A 23,944-nucleotide genomic window follows, 5' to 3' on the forward strand; every position below is an offset into this window, starting at 1 on the left:
TCAGAATTGATTCCAATAATTTGCCCACCACGAGGTTAGATTGACTGGCCTGTAATTATTCGGTCTATCCCTTGCTCCCTTTTTAAACAACGGTACAACGTTAGCAGTCCTCCAATCCTCCGGCACCACGCCTGTATCCAGTGAGGATTGGAAAATGATAGTCAGAACCTCCGCTATTTCCTCCCTTGCTTCTTTTAACAGCCTGGGATACATTTCATCTGGCCCTGGTGATTTATCTACTTTCAAAGATGCCAATCCCCTTAATACTTCCTCTCTCACTAAGCTTATCCCATCCAATATTTACACTCCTCCTCCTTAACTACAATGTCTGCATCCTTCCTCTCTTTTGTGAACAGACACAAACTATTCATTAAGAACCATCTTCTGCCTCCACACACAGGTTACCTTATTGGTCTCTAGTAGGCCCTAGTATGGCATGATACCGATATTCAGCACAAATGATCGTGGAAGTTCGGGCTTAAGTAACTTACTCCCATTTTTACACAATGCTTGTTCCTCCTTGATCTTTTACCCCAATTCAGCTAAATTTCTGCCACTCATTAACATAGCCCCTCCCCTATGTAAATCAGTAGCGCACATGAATTTTCTGAATTTACGCCAGTTTTGAATGGACTGCAAATTGACCCAAAGTCATATTTTTCGTGTTTTTTGATAATTTTATTTTTATTTCTACAAAGTATTTTCGGTATTTTTGAATGCATCTTCATAGCATTAGAATAGTTTGCATTAAAAACTGAAAAACTTCCACAGTTGCATTTTCTGAAACATGCTGTGCCTAATTTTCATGCCTAAAGAGGGACTTAAAAAAGGGATAGGATGTAAGCTCCGTGCTTTCCTAGGGCCCTGAATTTTATGCTGATTTTTACTTGTTTTGTGATGGTTTTTACGTTCTGGCGTATGGTAATGAGATTCTCAGGAAATTTCAATGTAACTCACTGACTGAAAGATCAGGGTAAATTTTGATGTAACTTGCTAGTGACGCCGTTGCAGGATATTCCAGGCAGTTGTGATATTTAGATACCACCCTGGTCTGTCCTTTTTAAGGTCACTGCTCCATGTGGAAATCCAGATAATTGGAGCTGGTGTGAGAGGTCAGTAAACTTCTTGCAAATTTCAGACTAGCTTTCTTTGCATCTGTAACAAAGTGTGATGTTTGGTGTGAAACTGGCGTGCGGTAGACTGAAGAATTCTGTTACTTACTAGTGAATCTCCTGTGGCACTGCTCATGGTAAGTTAGATTGATTTGCTGTTTTATAAGGACAGAAACATAATACGATGTAAAATATAATGGCGGGGGGTCGGGGGGAGTGCATAACAAGCGATAGCGAATCGGCAGCCCATTTTATACCCCACTCAATTTTCTTTCCATTGAAGTCAGTGGATAAGAAAATTGAGCAGAGTGTACACTGCGCTGCCAATCGCCAGCGCCCATTTTGCGCTACCGCCGAAGACCAATTTCACCCCCAATATATTCTGCTGTTAAAGTCCAGATGTGTGTCCTTTTAAGGCTACAAGATATATTTGCTTTGCATTCTTGAAATGAATGCTTGAGTTACTTGGAGATAAAGCTGTAGATTGGAACCCTACCTTTGTTTGTGGCAAGGTCAACAAGAAAATGCAGACATTCTGGCTTTGATATTAAGTATTATACAGAAATTTCTGTTGGATAGATTGTGACATCTGGAGTGTTGACACTTTTTTTCTATCATGTATCTATCATTTGAAAAGATTGGTAAATTTTGAGGCATTGTTTACATGAGCTTGAGAAGCACCATGGATATATGGATTCATTGTGTTTGAGAGTGTACATCTCAGTTATCTCAGCACATTGAACATGCTCTCTGAAATCGTGAAATAGTGCTACTAATCAATTAACACTAACACAACCATTTATAAGCATTCTGTGACAGAGGAATTTGCTCACCACTCGGCAGTCGAGTGTTGGTATCAACCTTGAGTTAAACCATTGACTAGTCTTCTTTTGTCTTCACCAGGCTGTGTTTCTGAGCTCTTTTCCGGCTGTATACTCAGAGCTGCTGAAACTGATAGATGTACGAGAAGTGGCAAATCTGGTAAGAGACACCTTGCGCAGCATGCCAGATATCCTGCACGTGGAATATTCACTGGAAGCCGTCAAACTCCAGTGCATTGCTAAAACAGTGGAGAGCCAACTTTTTGCTAATCCTGGTAAGAGAAGACTGCTGTTTGCTATGCTATCGTGTTAATTGTACTTTTACTCCAATTTTCCTTTAACTGCCAAAATCTTTGGACAGATGTATGCAATGCCAGGGTCAGTTACTGCAGGTGGCTAACAGATTCTTGCTGGATCAAAGGATCTATATTTAATATTAAAGATTGTGATTCCAGGAGGTGGTTTTATAGATGGATCACAGGACACATCTGATTCAAACAGATGGAACTGTTTATGTAATTTTTTAAAAAGGGAAATTTGTGTGCAGTGAATGGGATGGGGCTAAAATGCTTTGTAAGGAACGTAAATTGCAGCTTCAAAGCAGTATAAATTTTATTTTTAAAATCTTAAGAATAGGCATTACAACAGTCAGTTTCCATCCTGTTTTACAAATAAAATGGAAGTATTATTCATGTTGTGCAGCCATGTAGTAAATGCCCATTTTCCAAATCCAAAACTTTTACTCAAACATTAAATACACAGAAATGCAAATATTGTGACTTTCCATAGTTGCGTTTTATACTTTGTGGTGATAATGCTTCAAGATCCATGGTATACAAGTGTCAGCCATATACCATCAAGGAAATTTGCTGACTTTATTACAAGGCAAACTAATGGATCAGAGAGGCAGCCAAAACGAAAGGATCGAAGAGAATATATAGTTCATGCAGATAGAGCCACTGCATCTCCCTCTTTTACTCCTATAAGCTAATCATTGGTGTTTTTGAGCCACTTCCTGCCTGTCAGGGTGGGATTTGAACTGCCTGCTTGTTTGGCCATTCCCTTGATGGCTTCCCCAGAAAGCTTTGAAAATGTATTCTGCATAACCGTCCAAGTTCTGCACGTGCATAATCGGTTGATGCCGATGCTGACTTTCGATCAGGCACCCAGGAGCATTTAAGCAGCCCCACTCCTTCTTTAGATAATAAAGTTTTTAGAGGAAAGACAGTGAACAAAAAATAGTTCTGTGCTGGTCTCAAAACCAGACAATGAAGTACATTTGTTCACTTTGAAACACTATTGGAGTTTGCTTGATTAACACTTGCATTAAATGGCCTATAATTGACAAAGCAGTTGGCACTGAATGGTGGTTGTCAAATATCAAGTCAGTAAGGTTTACTGGTTAGAATTATTGAAAAAACATGGTTTTAGAGTTCTGGTATTTTTTGGCAGTGTCAAAGGATACACCTGTGGAGAGACAGTCAAGCAAACAATAGGCATATGTTGCTTATAAAGAAGTTTTTCAGTGTAATTTATATCAATGTATCACACAAACTTGCAAGAGTTAGTAATTATACTAGATATTTTTGAATGCTAAGACACTATAGTTCCCCATAAAGAAAAGATAATTCTCGAGTACTACAAGTGCATTATGAAGCTTTGCACCATGTGTGTAATATAAAGCATATTGGCTTTCTCATCACTGTGCAACAGATGATATAAGCTTTCTTATGATTTGAGGTGGCACAACTATGGTTTCAACGGCATCACTATGCAAGGATGCTATTGTCTGCTTCGCTTAATTGGTTGCACTCTCCTCTCTGTCAGAAAGTTGTTAATTCAAGCCTCACTCCTGGACTTGAGCACATAATCTAAGTTGACACTTCAATGCAGTCCTGAGGGAATGCTGCATTGTCAGAGATGCCATCTTTCAGATGAAATGTTTAACTGAGGCGCCATGTGCCTGGTTCAGGTGGATGTAAAAGATCCCACGGTACTATTGAAAGAAGAGCATGGGAGTTCTTCCAGCGTTCTGACCAACATTTCCCCCTCAACCAACACGACTAAAAAAAAGATTAACTGCTCTGCCCAAAATGGCTGCTGTGTTGGTCCACATCATAATGACTGCACTTCAAAAGTAATTGGTTGTGAGGTGCTTTGAGATGTCCTGAGGTCATAAGGCACTAGATCAATGAAAGTTGTTCTTTCTTGGAGCTAAGTGTTGTTCAGTATTGACTATAGTGGGAAGGTTGTGGAGACTCAGATGAAATATCTGTTGGTTTATCCCTTGGTTTCTTTATTGCTGTTTAGTGGACTGGACTTGTCTGTGAACAGATAGCTACTATTGGAATTTTATGTTGGCATGTTGTTTACTTTTGTATTTGGAAGGGAAAATGTTGTTGGAATTGATACTATAGGATAAAATATCTTCTGTGATAAAACAATGTTATCACACTCCAGACGTGAAGACTCAATGAACGAATCTGTGAATGAATGATGGGTTGATTCAGGAAAGGAATCAAATCCATGTCTCCCTTTGTTCCTCAGTGTATTCCAATTGTTATATGGAAAATATTTCAAAATAAACTAGTTTTCCATTTACATTACAAAGAACAACATGTCACACTTGAAAAGGTAAGAAACCTACAAGTAAGCAAGTAGCAAGCGGGCATGAATACTACCAAACAGCTACCAATAAAATGTCTGGCAAGGAGGAGAAAGGGAACCAATTCAATTATTTTTTGAAAATCCTTTTGGTAGCTACCTTGTTTGTCAATAACCTGAGGACATAGTATTCCAAATAAGACTTCTAACATAATGACCACTTAAATTGCATAATTAACAAAATTATTAAACTTACCCTTACGTTTGTCTGTGTTTGAAATCTTTCCCTCTGGAGGTTTATCCCTTTTTCAGGCCTTCCTAAGTGAAGAGCCTCAACCAAATAGCAGACAACTCTTAAGAAAGCACAAATGCCACCTCCATAAGCACTCTGTACTACAATCCCCAGAATGCAGATACACCAGCTTCCCTTCTGATGGAAACATTGAAGGCATTTGAAAGAGAATAAGACCCCGGAGCCAGATGTACTGCATACAAAGATACTTAAGGAAATGATAGACTAAATTAATCAAGCTCTTGCAGGGATTGTTGGAGAATCATTAGAATCAGGAGCTGCACCAAAGGATAGGAGAGCAGGGAATATGACACGTACCTTTAAAAAGCAGCAAAAGGACTGTCGTGGAAATTTGAAGCTGATGAGCCTGATATCTGTCGTGGGTAGAATGTTAAAGTTTATCCTGAAGAAGGGTATCGTGAAACATCTAGAGAAGTATCAGGGCAAGTCAACATGGCTTTATGGAGGGAAAATAATGTTTAACAAAACTGGTTAGAATTCTTTGAGGAGGTATCAGAGCTTGTGTATAAAGGGAACTCTGTGGATATAGTTTATTTAGGCTTCAGCAAGGCTTTTGATACAGTTCCACATAGGAGGTTGGTTCATAAGATAGAAAGAAAGAAAACAGAGAAATATGGAACAGGTGGGCAGTTAATGAAGTGGAAAGCAAAATACTGCAGTTGCTGGAAATCTGAATTAAGAACAGAAAATGCTGGAGAAGCTCAGCAAGTCAGGCAGCATCTGTGGAGAAAGAAACAGTGTTAACGTTTTAGGTCGAAGACCTTTAATTCCCCTCCCACTGCTACTCTGACCTCGCTGTCCTCGGCCTCTTACACTGTTCCAATGAAGCTTGATGTAAGATCGAAGAACAGCACCTCATCTTTCGTTTAGGCACTTTACAACCTTCTGGACTCAACATTGATTTCAGTAACTTCAGATCATAACCACTGCTCCCATTTTTCAATCAGCTAGTGCTGGTAATGGTTCTGCTGCTGCCATTTACAGCTGCTAGTGTTCAACCTTTTGTTTCTTAACCTTCCTTGCCTTGCAACATCATCCCTTTTGTCATTTAATCACTCGTGCCCTCCACCCTATCAAAGACCTTCCCTTTTGTTCTTTCCTCCCCTCCCCTGGTTCTGTACTTGCTCAAAAACGTTAACTCTTTTAACATCTTCCAGTTCTGACGAAAGGTCTTCGACCTGAAACGTTAACTCTGTTTCTTTCTCCACAGATGCTGCCTGACTTGCTGAGTTTCTCCAGCATTTTCTGTTTTTTTTTAATTATAGTTACTGAAGTGGATTGGCAACTAGCTGCATCAAAGAAGATGGGGTGGTTCTGCATAGAGCTGCGTCAGAGTGACAGGAAGTGACCGTATAGATGTCCCAAGGATCAGTGCTGGGACCTTTGCTATTCACATTGTATATAAGGGATTAGGAAGTGGGGATAGAAACAAAAGGGTCAAAAGTTGCTCATACAGCAAGGTGTGTGGGGACTAGGGGGGTAGGGTGGGGGGGTGGTGATGGGGAGGACATTTGCAAACAACCATGAGCAGGCTCTTCAGATGAACAGTTGCAGAGGGATTTAGATAAATAGAGATATTGGGTTGAGAAATGACAAATAAAATAAAATTCCAACAAAGCGCAAGGCTAGGAAAGAAGTGTAAAGATAGTAACTATAAACTAAATGGTGTTAGTCAGATCAAGTTACATAGAGTACAGCACAGAAACAGGCCATACAGCCCAACTGGTCTATGTCGGTATTTATGCTCCACATGAGCTTCCCCCTTCCCAATTCACCTAACCCTATCACCGTACCCTTCTATTCCTTTCTCCCTCATGTGCTTATCTAGCTTCCCTTTAAATGCATCGATACTATTTGCATCAACTATTCCTTGTGGTAGCACGTTCCACGTTCTTACCACTTTTTGGGTAAAGAAGTTTCTCCTGAATTCTTTATTGGATTTATTAGTGACTATCTTTTATTTATGATCTCTAGATTTGGATGCCCCCACAAGTGGAAACATTTTCTCTACGTCTACCCTATCAAACCTTTTCAATATCTTAAAGACCTCTTATCAGGTCATCTGTCAGCCTTCTCTTTTCTAGAGCAAAGAACCCCAGCCTGATCAGTCTTCAGGATACAATGCAGGAGAAGGATTGTGGGGACAGAGCATTGAAACCATCTGCGCACTGTGCCGCAGCAATAAATAAGGCAAATGGGATCTTGAGTTGTAAAGCATAATGAATAGAACACAAATCATAGAATGTGACACTGATCCTACACAGGGCATTGGCTCATTCCTTTCTGGAGTATTGTGTGCATTTCTGGTTGCCATATTAAAGGAAGAGCATCATGACACTGAGAAAAGTGCAAAGGGCTACCTGTTTGACACCTGGCATCAGAGATCTCAGCTACAAGGAGGGCTGCAGAAGCAGAGTTTTTGTTCACACAACAGAAGACAGAGAGAATCTTTTGAGGTATCCAAGATCCTTAAGGGTATCGGCAAGTTGAACACCACCACCAAATTGCATTTATATAATGCCTTTATCGTAGAAAAACATCCCAAGGTGCTTCATGGAGGTATGAGGAATAACTGATGCTTAGCCAGAATAGGAAAGATGAGGAGAGGTGACCAAAAGCTTGGTCAAAGATTGCATTTTACAGAGGGTCTTAAAGAAGGAGGGGGGAGGTGTGTTGTTGGGCAGGGGGGATTTCTAGACACTGGAACCTTAGCATGTGAAAGCAAGGCCGCTAATAGAGAGGCAAAGACAGGGGAGATACTGGAGGCTGCAGTCAGAAGAACAGAGTGTTCAGGGTAGGAGTTATTGGCTGGAGGCAATGGCAGAGCCATGAGAAACGGTTTGCCATGGCCCTGAGAATGATGAGGTGCCCATACGGTGGAGCTTAGAAGAATTTAAGTGAATGAACAGATTAGAGAATTAATTCACATAGGTGATCGTGAATGTTTGGCAGAGACTGCCCAGGTAGATGATTAAATTACTGATGTCGATCAGCCTCTAAGAGGGAGGTGGACAGGTATTTAGGGAGAAAATCAATTGAGGGAAATAGGTAGTGAACTGTGTATTCGGTTTTTGAATTCTGCGACCAACCAGATGGATTGAAATGGTCTTTCCAGGTCCTGTACAGTCCTATGAGTCTAATGATCACTAATTGGAGTGGGAGGGACTGATGCATAATACACCAGGATTTCATGATTGACAGAACAACTGGCCATGAATTAGCTTTTCAAGTACATCTGATGTAACTTGCACAGGAAAAACAATGTTAATTAACTACATACACTGGCTTGCAATATATAGTAAATTAAGTGCAAAAATCTCTATTCAAAAACTGACCCTGTGTCTCTTGCCAGTTTCCAATCCTACCCTCAACCCAATGAACACCTTTGCCCATAGCCCCAGAAATGCATCCATCACCTTGAGCACAAGATTTCACCATTTCCAGTTGTCAGATAACAGGAGGCTGACACTGTTCCATCCCTGTTTCAAATAGGGTATAATATCCTGCCTCAACCCTATTTTAGCTTTCAGATCACCCAACAGCTTCACTTCCTGGTCCCATGATACATTCCCTGCTCTCCATCCTGTGTCTCAAACAATTTGTGAGCAACACCACAGATTTACCAGATATTTAAAAGTATTTTGCTCAGGAACTACATGTAGCTTAGCCTAGAGGTTTTGACATTACATTGATTTGATTCTATGAATGGATTAAGCTTAGACTTTACACTGACATTTAAAGGCATTTGGAATGAAACAGAATTCTTCCTGTAAGATTATTTCATTTATCACATGGCATCCTAAAGGCATCGAGTAAGTGTGATGAAAAGGATATGCAATAGAGTTAGAAACATGTGCGTACAAAATTGACAACAATGATCAGTAAACTGCAGAACTCAAGAAGCTCATTTGAACAAGTACCTTTTGAAATATATATTGTCTGATGGGTTTGAGAAACATTTCTCAGCTGAGCTGTAACTCACAGCCTGTCACTTTTACTTTAATAATGCAGACTTGTAAGTTCTGTGATCTGTAACATAGGTTGCGCCTGAAATCACTCCATCAGCTCATTCAAACAAGCAAAACTGTACCTCCGCTTTATTGCTTCCTTACAGCTCTTTTAAAACCAGTGTGTTTTTTGCTGTAAAATCTCAGCTTTACTGTGTGACAATTCTAAGTGGGATTAATGATACCCATTGGTGACAGTACATAAAGCAAAAATGTTCTGCTTCCCAGTGACCAATGGAAAGTGGAGTCTTTTCAGCTGCTGCTACTGTGATAATTGCTGGAAACAGTCTCGGGGTGTTTTAGGCAGTTGAAATTGCAGCCTATATAAATGCTTAGCTAAACTAAATTGAAAACCCAACAAAGCCTGAACTGGGAAAATTTAGGCTAATATGCTGACAGCTAACCAATTCGTATCATTTCAAGAAAGGATTTACCAAGGACAAAGTTTCCCTCATTGTATGCATTTCTCCACTGTCCAAATTCTAACTTTAATTTTCTGGTCGCACTACGGTGATGTCTGTGGTTGGAGGTAACTGGAGGTAAGTCAAAAAAATAATAGTGTCCTTAAAAATAATAATTTAGCAACTGATTTTTATTATTTGTGGGGGGCAGAAGGGAGACATTTGGTTCCTGGAGGTCTAGTGAGAGAAGTATCTGATCCTTTGAGAGTCCAGTACTAATTATAGAAAGAAAAGAAAGAATGACTTGCATTTATATTGTGCCCATCATGACCTCAGGACATCCCAAAGTACTTTACAACCAATGAAATACTTTTGAAATGCAGTCACTGTTGTAATGTAGGAAACGTGGCAGCCAATTTTGCGCACAGCAAGCTTCCACAAGCAGCAATGAGAAAATGACCAGATAATCTGTTTCTCATGGTAATAGTTGAAGGATAAATATTGGCCAGGACACCAGGAGGAATCCCCTGTTCTTCGAAATAGTGCCATGGGATCTTTAACATACACCTGAGAGAGCAGACAGAGGGTTTAACATCTGATCTGAAAGATATCACCTCTGACAGTGTAGTACTGCATTGGAGTATGTTATTTACGTGATATATTTGCCTGGTAATATGGTAGGAATTGGAGGAAAACATTAAATCCTAGTAAGTCTAGTGCCAGGCATGCATCAGCTTTTCCTCTAAGTCTAGTGGGGTGTTTTCCCTCCATAAGATCATAAGAGATATGAGCAGGAGTAGGCCATTTGGCCCTTCGAGCCTGCTCCACCATTTAATGAGATCATGGCTGATCTGATTTTTACCTCAACTCCACTTTCCTGCCTTTTCCCCATACCCTTTGACTCCCTTGCAACTAATGGCATTGAATTCAACATGCCTGTTTAAATCCCAAAAAGCTGATTTCAGAAGAAAACTGACTGTATCCCTAGTTATTATTTAATTGAATTTTATTTTAGCACTGTAAAGTAAGGAATGGATCACATGATAATCAGCAACTGTGCATATGCCCATGTGAGAAATTTAGCAGTTGTGCATATGCCTTTACATGAGGAATTTATTAAGAACCTGGGAAGAAATCTTACCAATAAAGTGGGTCAAAGAAAGCAAAATAACCTACATTTTCAAGAGAAGAAGCTTATTTTAGCACCACCACACCAGCAGATATTCAGATGAAACAAGCTGATAGTTCAGGGCACATAGTTGAAATACTCAATCACAATGCTGTGTCACGACCATCCTTGTGATTGATACCATTACGCTTTTTCCATCTGTGTATTCCAGATTCTCGCTGCATTCTCCTACCTGTGGTTCTACACCATCTCCACATGCATTTGCAAGAACAGAAGGATCTAATCATGTGTGCACGCATCCTTAGCAACATGTTTTGTCTGATCAAGAAAGATAGCACTGTGAGTATTTCAGAGAGACCGGGTCAGCTCACAGATTTACTTTTAAAAAGAAATGGCACTCAATCTTTGAAATGGCATTTCTTCAACTTTGTTTAACAGAGTTACAAAGTGTTTTCATTTTACCTGTTTTCTTTTTTCACTAACCTATCTGTTGCAACTTGGGGCCTTTTTCCTCCTGGTAATGCTGACTGACTTAACCTGCCGCAATTTCTTCTAGCTAAACATCGGGAAGACTGAAGCCATTCTCTTCGGCCCCCACCACAAACTCCGTATCCTTGCCACTGATTTCATGATCCACCTCAGTGTCCTATTCGATCATGAGCTGAACTTCCAATCCCAAATCCTCTACTTCACATCGGTGACATCACCTATCTGCTGCTGAAACCTTTATCTATGCCTTTGTCACCTCCAGACTCAAGTATTCCGATGCTCTCCTAGCCGGCCTCCCAGTCTCCACTCTAAACTGCAGTTCATCCAAAACTCTGCCACCCGTATCCTATCCCCAAGTCCCACTTGCTAAACAGTGTTGTCTATGCTACATTGGCTCCCAGTCCCCCATCACCTCAAATTTAAAAATTCTCAGTGTTTAAATCTTCTGTGGCATCACCCCTCCCCATTTCTGTAGCCTCCTTAAGCCCTACAACCCTCATCTCCCTGAACACACTGTTCCTCTGACTCTAACCTCTTGTGCATCCCCCAGTCCCTTTGCCTCACCATTTGGCAGCTGTGCCTTCAGCCCTAGGCCCCACACTCCAGAATTTCTTCCCTAAACCTCTCCTTCAAGTTTCTCCTTAAAACCTACCTCTTAATATATGCAAAGTGAAAGCAATCTGAACTCATAATAAAGATGTCTGAACGCACACTGCATTGAATGCTATAATATGTAAATTGACTTCCACCTCAACTCTAATTGATTGATTGGATTTTGCCAATCAATCAATCATAACTATTTAAATATACTAGGATATAAATTCCACTTATTTCTTGGTTATCCTTTGAATTAGGAACTTGGATAAATCTCACTCCATTTTCATTGATCGCCTGACTCGTTCCCTGGTTTCGGCCTAGCTCGCTTTTGACCCCATCTGTGCTATACTGATCTAATATTCCACTGCCTGAGACCTGTCTGCTTTTTGGCTGGTACTTGCTGAACCCTGCCCCAGAAATCTCTTGGACATGCCACTTTTAGAGACTTGGCAAGCTTCCTTTGAGCCTGTTGGCACAACACTTTCTGTAATGACTAACTGCTATCATACCTCAGAACATGTTGGGCCATGCTCATATCTACTGTCTGATTTGCTACCATTACTCAACACACATGATAGTCCCCTAATGCTTTAACTGTCCATTAGACAAACATTTTCATCTTGCACACTCTTTAAATAATTTTAGATAAGTGGAACAAATACTCTTGCCATGAATCCATCTAGAATTCTCGATCAGTTGAATTTTGAAGCAATTCATTGGGTTTTGTCTAAACTTGCTTCACTGGACATAGAATAACATTCCTCTGGGATGATTAGTTAAATTGTAATCAATGATTTCTTTATCCTCTGAGTTGATTTATTTAGTTACCAAGCAATGAATTTGCACCAAATTCTCTAAGGCAATTAACTGCAGCTGCAATTAATTAACTAACCAATCATTTACCAACCCAGGTGCATCCTTCAGTATTTTCCCTCTCACATTTACCTTCATTTCAGTTATGATCTCTAGCTCGCTGCCCAGCCCTATCATATTTGTTGCCATAAATTATAACTCACAGAATAATCTAAAAACCTCCCACCTGACCTATGTAAATAATCCTTTGTTGTCCCTGATTTGCAGTCAATAAATACTTCAATTGTCCTTTGCCATCTACATTGACACATTATTTACAAATAAATTAAACCCTTATTTAATAACTTGCTCTGTAACAAATTGATCCATAAATGATTTAGTTGACTTTATAAATAATCCTTCCCACTGTGGCTCTATTATCCTTTGTTCGCCTTTCATTTGCTGATAACTTTGTCATTTCCTTCATTCACCGCCACAAGCAAATCCATTGCCGCGACTGCTTCCTTTCACGTCATTTTAATTGCCTATCTGCTATCTATCTCCGTATCCCATCCCTTTCCACTGGCAAAAAAGCACACAACCATAATAACCTAAACAATGGTAAGTAATATTTCTAAAATGCAGACTAATGCATTCCTGAGTATGTTAGTAGTGAAGTTTAGTATCTTGCCAATTGAGGTGATGTTGATGAACTGTTCAAGTTTCATTTTGGGGGTTATTATCTTAAGCTCTTTGCTCTGTTACTGTCTTGGAGAGTGCTGCATACTGTGTAATTATGTATTTATCTGATGAATAATCCAATAAATTTACTGTCTTACATTATCATATTGCATAGGCTGTTGAACCTGACAAAAAAATATAAAATCTTCGCTTGGAGCTTTTGGGCAAGGTTTGGGTAAATGAAGCCATTGCTCTTGGGCCCTGAAAATCTGTGGCTGCTCCGATAGACTTCTGCTGTAATTAATTGAACAGCTGGAAACTAGGCCACGGCCTAAACATATCATGTCTCGGTCTTCTAGACAAGGTTCTGGGATGGCCTTATGGGAGCGGAGCCTCCACCCGCCCCTTACAAGGCCATTGTTGTTTCGGGTTGGAGGGCAGGTTGGAGTTTCAGTACTCCAGGCCTCCTTTGGGATTTGGCATAGGTACAACTTGTCATTTTAGACATGCCTTCTGGCCTACTGGAAGATATGGAGCACACCTGCGTTCCAAGCTGGGATCAAGGACTTGACCTCCAAAGATTTGGACTTGATTTTTTTTTAAAGGAGAGGGGACTGCATGGTTGCCAACATCTTCCAGAGGGGGAGGGGGGGGGGGGGGGGGCCCCAAGAACTGGTGACATGCCCCAGATGTACCCCCAGCGCAGCAAAGGTACTTAAATCACGGACCTCCCCTGACCCCATAAACTTTGGTAGGGCCAATGATCGAAATTGTGGGCAGGTACATATCAGTACTTACGTCAAGATGTGCTGCCTTGTGGATTTTTGGGGCCACAATATTTAAATAAAAGGAAAGGGGGAAAAAACGCAGTTAATTTTGGCTTGACAGGCCAATTGCATTAAATGGGATGGCTACAATAAATCACTAGCATCCATGGACAGTTGAACCTCATTGGTGATTGATAAAGCAGTTTTTGTGAGGAGATTTCTTAATTAAGGTTCGAGCTTCTCCAATGGCCAGAATGGAACTTCAGCTGGGACATTCAAAAATATTTGTTATAATTGGAAGTTCACAAAAAAGCTTTATACCAACCCACATCAACTGTAAATTAGCAAATTATTTTTACTTAACAGTATTTACTTCCACTGTAGTTAGTTCTGTACCTTAGTATATATTTATCATGGGGGAACAAATCTGAACCACTTTATTTAGATTTTGTGTGATCTTGTGGGTTGATTGCTGGTCTATTGTTGTACAAGTGTCTGAGAAATACAAAGATGTGGAAATACCAATGTCACCGAGACAGCTTATGAGGTTTTTTTTCTTAATCTACAGTAAATATTATATTGGCGATAATAGTAGTCCGTGATAGAAATAACTACTAATTACTAATCATGTTACTTCTACCCATCTACTCTCCTCTTCCTAGATTCACACAAATGTGGACAATCATTGGAAGATAGTAAAGTAGACATTGCAATAGGACCTTCCGTTCGACATATTATTTCTCCCTTGCAAAAATGATTTGTGTGTGATGGTGCTTTGCAAAAATAAGGAAAGCATTTATTAAGAGGGAACACACTAAATAAAATACATCTTGCACAACAATTTTGGAAATTATGCCTTTAAGACTAACCAACAACCACATATTATAATTGGGACTTTGCAACCAGCTCTGCTAAGCCTCTTCATTATTCAGCAAACATTCAGTTTTATTGACTGTTACAGATGGAAGACCACCAGCACAGCCAACTTTTTGAAATGTAAACCTGGCAAAACCTCATTTATTTTAACAATACACACTTCTCTGATCCCTATTAGAGTTAAATTTATTTGACATTAGTTGCAATTGATTTTATTATTATTATTCAGGAAGCAATTGTTTCAGAGGAGGTGGACATGCTTGTAGACAGTTTGTTGGGTGTGCTGCTGAGAACCATTTTAGAAATCAGCAATAGGCCCCAGCCCTCTGGACCTACAATTCGTCTGCAATTTCAGGACGTCACTGTAAGTATACGGTTGAAAATAAATAGCTCCATAAGTACACTTAATCTCACTGATTTTTAATTTTTTTCTTAGATTTTAGATATTTTCATTAAAATCATTAAAAATATCAGTTTCTGCAATTGCCTAGTTTGTACATTTATCCCAAGGGGAAGTGTTGTACCCTTTATAACTTTGCACATGACTGATCTAGTCATATATGTTTACAAGAACAAGCTTGCATCACAGTATTAAATTGAAAACATTTACTATAAAGTTTTACTTTCCACTTATCGTTAATATTTTAACAAAAATACTTAGTTACCCATTTTTGTTTTAAATGACAGCATTGTCATTTATTTAATCTTCCCGGCATCATACGTTTGTGGAAAAAGCAGATTACAAGATTGTATTTGCCTTGTGTGTTTTTATCTGTCTATCTGCACTTCTCCATTTCCCTCTTTCTCATTATTTATCCCTCCTGCTTTTGTTTGTTTCTTTTTCTCTCTCTCCCTCTCACCAGCTAGATTCATGTGCACAAAAAGAATACCAGCCAAATTGAAGGGAAGAAAAGTCCTGCAACATGAGAAATGTTTGGAATCTTGGCAACCATTTTGTCTTACTCACTAGAAACTGTTCCTTTTAGATAGGCTAGAGACGTAGGAACATATGAACAGGAGTAGGTCATTCAGTCCCTCAAGCCTTTTCCACCACTCATTCAGATGATGGCTGTCCTGTATTTCAACTCCATTTACCTGCCTTTGCTCCAGGTCACTTACCCAACAAAAATCTATCCATCTCAGTTCTGACCCAACATGGGGATTCGAGTTTCAGATTGGTGTGGAAAAAGTGTGTCCTGGTTTCACTCCTAAATGGTCTAGCTCTCATTTTAAGATTATGCCCTCTTCTGGATCCCCCACCCCCCTACAAAGGAAATAGTTTCTTTGTCACCAATGTTTCTCTTAATCATTCACCAAATCAAATTCCTGAATCATTTAATGAAACACAGGGCAGCACTTTCACTAAAAAAAAATCATCCCAATAAAGAATGTAAGCACCTATTGTAACACCTGACTTATTAAGAAATTTTATGTGTGAAAAAACAATGGAATTCAGAAGGAGTACTGACATCAGGAATTGGCTCACGTGACTCAATAATATCACAGCAATTAATTTCTGGCACTGGGCTGCTGTGCTTTAATTTCATTTATTGCCAATTATACAATTAAGATAAATTTTGAGTAGGTTTCAATGAGGTACATGTATGCATGTGTTTCTGCCCCTGTGTCCATGCTTATCCACTGGACCTTCAGATTTACAAAAGGTTATTTCTGAGAAGATATTTTCTTCAATAGTTCTGCAATGACTGGAGTTGGACATAATATTTTACACTAAGAAAATAGCAATTGTACATTTTGTGTTCAGCCACTGATCCAGTTTAAAGCTCTCTGAATCAGAAGGTTATGAGTTTAAGCCTCACTGCAAGAATTGAGCACATAATCCAGACTGGCACGTCAGTGCAGTAGTGAGGGAGTGTTGTATAGTTGGTAATGCTGTCCTTCAAATGAGACACCAAATCGATGACCATCTGCCTGTTCAGATGAACGTTAAAGATCTTATGACATTATTCAAAAAAGAGCACGGAGTTCTTGCAGTGTCTTGGCAAACATTCTTCCTTCAAGCAACACCATCAAAAACAGATTCACATTTTTCTCATTGCTGTTTGTGAGATTCTGCTCTGCCCAAATGACTGCACATTGCTTACATAAGTCATTCCACTGCCAAAAGTAATTCATTGTATGTGAGACATCTGAGAGATGCTGAATCAAGTATTCTTATTATAATCACATGTTTTTACAAGATGTTTTTGAATTACATTTCCATTTGGGATCATTAAGGATCCATCATATGGAAAAATAGGTATCCATTTCTCACCTGATAAGCTTTCCGTGGACCCAAGAGCTAGATAATTCATTGAAAAGTATTGCATTTAGTATCTTCCTCTGAATGAAATATGTGCATCTTTACTCTGATTCTTAATCATGGCATTTAGAGAGTTACATAATTGCTTATTTCATGAAAATTTCAGTTTTTGCATGTTTTTGGAAATTATTGTCAAAGCATCACACTGCTACAATATGAACACCTCTTCTGTGAATCAAATCTAATGGGCACTTAAATCATTAAATACAAATGCTGCTCTCATGGTTCTCTGATTAGACACCTTCCAGGGCTCATCAGCATTTACAGTGCTGCAAATGTCAGACCATGTGCCCTTGTTATGTAGACAAGGAATTAGGAGGCCATTATGGTCATTTTAGATCACCTCACTGACGTAGTTCATTGTCTAGTGACATGCAGGGAGAGGGCCAAGTGTCAGTCCAGTATGCGATGAGCCACCGACTTACACATTTCATCAGCGACACGAGTTTTCATATCTGTATCACTAATAGCCTGCTATCACTCAGTGTGGAGGCTCACGCATGGATATTGGACACAGGCCAAGTACCTTAGAGTGACCAAGGCCCATGAAAAACCAATCTTCTGCTCCTGTGGCATAGGACCGAAGAAAGAAAATTGATAAGGAAAAAGTGATTTTTGTAGCTTTAAAAAAAAGTCTGTTAAGGCTGCTTTGTGATGCCGGTGCCATTGTAAAGTAAGACCTCTCAAATCTGACTTTAATTTCCACTATAACTCCAAGTATAATTGTTCCAAATGGAAGCCCTTTGCAAAAACTATCTAAAAATAGAGCATGCTACCCCCTTTAATCAGAATTCTTTGTCTCTCTTTCATTGTTTTCTACTTTGCACACTTTAATCTCACCTATCCGCTCCTGAATGTAGTGGCTCGTGCTGGGAGCATGGTTCACAGACACAGGCAGCCAGCCCTCTGGAACTTCATCGAATTGGCCTTCACAGGCAAACGTGGACAGTGTCAGCAAGTTGTTCCATGAAAAGAAAAAAATTGCTGGACTGTGTGGAAAGAGAAGGGAAGTGGGACTAATTGGATAGCTCTTTCAAAGAGCAGCCACAGGCACGGTGGGCTGAACAGCCTCATTCTGTGCTGTAAGAGTCTATGATTATCTGAAATGCATTTTTTGGCAGAGGGTCTAAATTTCCTGTTTACCCCTTCCTGACCCGGTGTAGCCATACTGCCACACATATCATGCTGCTGAACTCTAAGTGTTATGACAAAAATCTATCTATGATTTGTTTATTTCAAGTATAGGGTGCTACATATTTACAATATTGCCCACAAGTTAAAAAGCTTCAATGCTGACACTGTCATTCCGTCTCCAAATCCCTGTGGGAGTGGTAACTTGTTTTTGTTGTTGCCTGGTGTCTGACAGGGGGAATTTGTGGCTTGTCTGCTGGCTCTGCTAAGGCAAATGACAGATAAACATTATCAACAACTTCTGGAGAACTTCACCAGCAAAGATGATCTCAGGGTAAGTCAGTTTCACTTTTGTGCACAAATGCGTGGCAGATCATTAAAAGATATATGAATAAATGTTTGAAAGAGCCTGTTTTTGGCTTACTAGTCTGCAATAATTGCATTCAGAATCTATGTTCCTTTTCAATTTTCCCAATCATGTCACATGATTTAAGGTGCTTTGAATAAAAATCACCAAATCAATGATCAAACATCAGAAAGAGAAACAGGAGAGAGAGAGAGAAAAGAGCGCAAGGGGATAAGAGAGGCAGTGCAGAGAGTGAGGGGCGCAGACAGAGCAACAGCACAGAGAATGAAGAGAGAGTGAGGGGGAGCGCAGCTCAGAGAGCAAAGGGGAGAGATATGGCTGTGTGTACAGGATAAAAGAGATGGCGCAGAGAGTGAAAGAAGAGAGATACAACACAGAGAGATGGAGGAGAGAGAGCGAGAAGGTGCAGATACAATAGCAAAACAATTCCAGATGCAGCTTTATGCACCTACAAAACCCTTGATTACAAGGAGCTTCCTAACCTGCTGGTAACACTATACAGATCAACTCAATGCAGTCGGACCTTTGTTTAGAAAAAACTTGTGTTGCAATGTTTCATCATTCATATCCATTGTGAACAGTTTATAGGATTTTAAACCATATTGTCCCACTGGGTCATAGGCCCTCTGTAAAGTATGCCTGTAAAGCCTGGGTAGATGGGGCTTATGAGGAGATCTAGTTGCTAAAGCACACCAGAGCCCCTCCACCTTACAGTGCCCACTGTAACTCTGATACCCACTTTAAAATATGTTGTTTTGTTATTCATAGGGGAACCGCTGGCTTAAACAAATAACTTGAGGGGAAAAAAAGTCAATTTTTAATAGTTTAAAAAAATATAATTTAGGGGAAAAAATTCCCAGTGTCTGTTGCATTATATTATAGATAAAATAGTTTGCTGATATGCCAGCTCATATTTTTTTGGCAATATGGTTTCAATTTCCAGTCTTTGATACCATCCAAATGTTTTGTTTAATTTGTGAACTGTGGCACTCAGCTAGGAATATTGTCACTCAATTTTCTCAAGTGCAAAACCTTTTTTTAAGGGGCGTCACAGATAATTGTCCCCTCCTCCCTCTTCTCCCACTTAATGTGGTTACCAGTTTGAAAATTTAAAATACCAATTTGCATTGTTGAAATCCAGTAGATGAAGTGCCCAAACAGTATGGAACTTGCAATGCAGTTCTTAAACACCAGATAGAGAGACAGCAATAGAAGTGTGAGGGCCACAATATAAAATTGGCTCAGAAAAAGCTCTTTCTGAAGTGTGCTGCTTTTTAAAAATAAATCATAATCTAATAACTGTTTCTTGATATTTTTGTAACTCCACTTTGGATCTGCTCATGTCTGACTGCAGTGTTAACAATAACCTTCAATGCGGTTTCTTAGTACTGCATTTAATATTACATTTTATGGTGACTTTAATATGAAAGGACTGGACACATATACAACTAAAGAAGGCTCTTTTCTCAAAGTTTCATGTGTACAAAGGGCAGAATCATGCATAAAACCGCCTAAAATCTTTCAATTAAAGAAAAAAGAAATCAATTGAGATTGTAAAATGATGCAGTTGGACTGGCCCATGCTGATGCCCAGTGTTACTGTTACACTCACTCATTTATTGTCACACAGTATAATTGCAAATTAAGAAATGTTCCTAACCAATTGCATGTATGATTATTCGAGATTTCTAGTTACCCAGCTCATTGCTTTCCCTATTGGTAATGTGTTTGCTATTAAGTCATTTAAAAGATGGATATTCTTTTGTGTAAAAGATTTCAGTTTTAAGATCTAATTGTGTATTCAGGGTTCCTGTATAAATGATAGTCTGGAGATTGAGCTGCCAAGAATTGCCAAATGGATTTGTTTTAAAGGAGAAAATTTAAATTCAGCAAACTGAGTTCTGAACAAATTGTGACATAAATAGTCTTCTATAAACCGAGGAAATAAAATATCTGTGTAAGTTAAAAAGATACCATACAAAATATACGACTTAATTTCATGTAGTGGTTGATTCTACAATACAGGTCTCAATACCTGCACCGTGAAAACATGTATGAACTATGAGATTAATCGATCAATGACTCAAATGGTAACACAAGTATCAATATCTTGGTTCTGACCTTAATAATGAATTGTCAGAGAGAAAAATAGTTGACGATTGTAAATTCTAATATAGTCCATGAATTAGAAAATTAGGCCACCAAAGTGAGTCACATGAAGAACCAATATTGAGTAAAATCTACATTGCTGTGGTTCAATCAGATATTCCTTTCTGGAAAATAATGTTGAGCCAAGTCTAAACAACCAGCTAGAGTGAACACTATTGGAATGCAATCCTTTTCTGTTATCTTCCATAAAATTGCGGCATCATGTAGAAGTTGACATTTGATGGTCCGTGGTGTTTGTAGTGAAAAGAAGCCCTATATGGTTTTCTCCACCCCTGACCATCCACTACCCATTTCTGGAAACCACAAGCTGGTAATTGTTTATCTGTAGAAGTGCAGAATATGATTGGTTATCAGACTAGCTTCTGCATGTTGGCTTCTGTAAAATTAATATGCAAATCTTTTATTTTCCTTTAGGAATTTCTGCTGCAGATTTTTACAGTGTTTAAGATTCTTATCAGACCAGAGATGTTTCCAAAAGACTGGACAATAATGCGCTTGGTTACCAACAAGTAAGTTGGTAGCTCCTTAGTTTAAGGTGTATCAAATATTGTGGCAGTGCTTTTATGAGTGAAGGATATTAACTCATCAGCACTATCTTGACAACAAGTGTTATACTGATCTTTCAGTTCAGTGAAACAAAGCAGTAGAGAACCATTCAATAGTCTGGAGCACACTGGAAGAATTCAGATTTGTTACCTTAACTTCTGGATTTCTGAATTTGCATTTCAGATTTGGGTTTCCGATCTGCATAATAGTGTTTCATGTGCCTACATTCCCCTAGAATAAATAGTGGGGAGATATCTGAGTTGGGGCAAATAGCTTGAAGATGTTCCGAAATTAGGTCAGTTTTGCGCTGGGAATTACTTCATAGCTCTTCCCTAATCAGAGATGCAGTATTCTGTTTATTCTGTTTAATACTTTCTTGAACAAGCCACACAAACCAGAAATGAAATGAGAATTCCCAGTGAGGGCATAATATCAAATTCAGTATGTGGGCCATGCATTTCTGTGAAAACTCATTATATGTATCTGTTACTCCTGTGGTGGTGTTGCAATAGGCCTTTTCAGTGTTAAAGATGTTCCACAATGGGTAGTTCTCACCTTCACCACCCAGTTACTGAACAGCAGATTGCCTGCCTGTTAGAAAACTTAGCCAATTTTCATTTCCATTGAAATCAACAACATGGTCAAATTTATCCGTTGAATGGTCTTTTGTATCTTTTAATGCTTTCATCAAAATTTTACTTGAAGGCTTCAGCCTCTCTCAAAAGCTTGGGCTTGGATTTGATATTTTTGCCAAAAGCTGTGACTCTATGAGCTGAAATTGGATTGTGTGGTCTGAGCATATGCAGTGCATCTAGATTCCCAGAATTCATCAGTTAGTGGTACTGATGGAATACTTCCCTTCAGCTTCTATAACTTTCTACTCTAACTTTTCTACAAATAATTTTGAAACAACAAGTGGACAAACTTTAAAAGTTTTGAGGTAACATTTATATTGACTGCTTTATTTAAAAAAAGAGGGGGTGTATGTGAGAGAGAGAGAGAGAGGGATATTGCTGTTCTGTTGTAGATTTTGTTTTGTGTTCAATAAACTTTAAAAAGTATATTAAGCTGCAAGGCAAGAGCGACAAATAGAGAGAATCTATATGCTAATGTTGGTTCAAATTTTTTAAAAAAGAACAGCAACATTTTGAAGCCAATTGATTACTTCACCTGTGTTGTGTTGATGGTTACACTTCTTGTCACTCAGTCATGCCACCTTTCATTTCTTCCTGTTCTGGTACTTTGCTCCCCGATCCCTATCCAATCCATTACTTCTCCTCCGGCTTCCTATTCTCCTGCCGCCATCCAAGGTTTAAATCCCTCTGTGACTCTCAACATTCTCTAAAGGGCTTGTCAAGGCACCCATCGCTGCCTCCTTACGAGCAGCAATCCTAACTGTTCCATCCTCTTTCACCAATCTTCCTACCCAATGCGCCCGCTGGGGACTTAACACGTCAACCACCTTCCCATCCCACTTACCCCACCCACCACTGCTCTCTTGGACTCTACTAGCAGATCAACAATTACTGCTCCTCTCCATGTTTCCTTCCATAATGTCCATTAACTGGCAGACAAGATCCCTGCTAACCACCCAAGCTTCCTTCCTGGGCCTCATGCAAGCTGACATTGTAAATGGTTCCCTCTCCTCTGGTAATGTCTCCCTCCCTTTCAAAACTGCCATCATCACGCCTGTCCTCAGAAAACCTATCCTGTACTTGCCAACTACCACCCCATCTCCAACCTCCCTTTCCTCTTCAATGTCCTTGAACATGTTGTAGCCTCCCAAATCTGCACCGATCTTTCCTGCACCTCCATGTTTGAATCTCTCCAATCAGGTTTCCTCCCCTGCCACAGTACTGAAATAGCTTTAATCAAAGTCACAAATGACATCGTCTGTGACTGAGACTGTGGCCATGGTGTATTATCCCTCCTCATCCTTCTCAACCTCTCTGCAATTTTGGACATGGTCAACCACAGCACCCTCCCCAACGCCTGCTTAATGCAGCTGTACACTACAGGCAGGAGATGTTAGTGATGTATCCTGCAGCAACCTGGAAGAAGCCTAAAGCAAAAAAGTTCAGGCCACCAGCAAAGCATAGTTTTGAGTTAAACACACTTAACATTTATTAAAATTAATACCCAGCTTTAAAAGTCTGTTCTGAATGAGCTGGTGTTCCATTTTGCGAATCCAGCTATTGAGAATTATATACTTCTGGATAAGGGGGACTACTTTGGCACGCTTCATGAATGGAAGCAAATCTCTTGTTTATCTCTGCTCCCAAAGGTCACTGAGACTATTATCCCATTACTAGTACTTCATTATCAACTTAGAAAATTCCTAGTGCTGATTGGAATGATTCTTCTTGAAGTCAAGGTGGCACAGAGAGGCTGCTTAATCCTTTCTGAGTAAACTTCGGTGCAGGAAGCAGGTCTGCCAACACAATTGGAGGCCTTTGCATTGATCCATAAGAACAGAGGTGAAGCAGCGATGGGATGGAGATGGAATGAGAATGGAGAGATGATACTTAAGGGAGTTGCGAAAGGGTCTCTACAATTTTGAGAAGTTGAATGGTTTCCTGCCAACTTGCCCTCTTCACCAGCAAAATTTCACACATATATATTTTAAAGAACAACCATTCTGCTCGCAAACTGCAAGTGATAGAAATGTAGTACTGATTTAATAGTGATGAATGTATAAAGCATATACCTACATATTGCAGCTATGTAAGCACAGATTACAGTAGACATGACATGTTTATTGTTACTACAATATTTTTAATTAGCTAGCAGTGTTTCTAACCAAAGACATGTAGCTGGCAC

The 23,944-nt window shown here is 39.5% G+C and overlaps 1 protein-coding gene across 1 annotated transcript in view; it reads left to right on the forward strand.

The window, feature by feature from the left end:
* LOC137334698 (dedicator of cytokinesis protein 4-like) overlaps positions 1–23,944 on the forward strand; it is a 329,737-nt gene that overhangs the window by 213,176 nt on the left and 92,617 nt on the right. The window contains exons 23-27 of the mRNA XM_067999572.1: positions 2,016–2,208; positions 10,599–10,726; positions 14,819–14,953; positions 18,279–18,377; positions 20,993–21,087. Of these exons, the coding sequence (XP_067855673.1) occupies positions 2,016–2,208; positions 10,599–10,726; positions 14,819–14,953; positions 18,279–18,377; positions 20,993–21,087 (650 nt within the window). The remainder of the gene's footprint in view (positions 1–2,015; positions 2,209–10,598; positions 10,727–14,818; positions 14,954–18,278; positions 18,378–20,992; positions 21,088–23,944) is intronic.

The sequence above is a fragment of the Heptranchias perlo genome, chromosome 18 (assembly GCF_035084215.1).
Source record: "Heptranchias perlo isolate sHepPer1 chromosome 18, sHepPer1.hap1, whole genome shotgun sequence".
Taxonomy (NCBI): Eukaryota; Metazoa; Chordata; class Chondrichthyes; order Hexanchiformes; family Hexanchidae; genus Heptranchias; species Heptranchias perlo.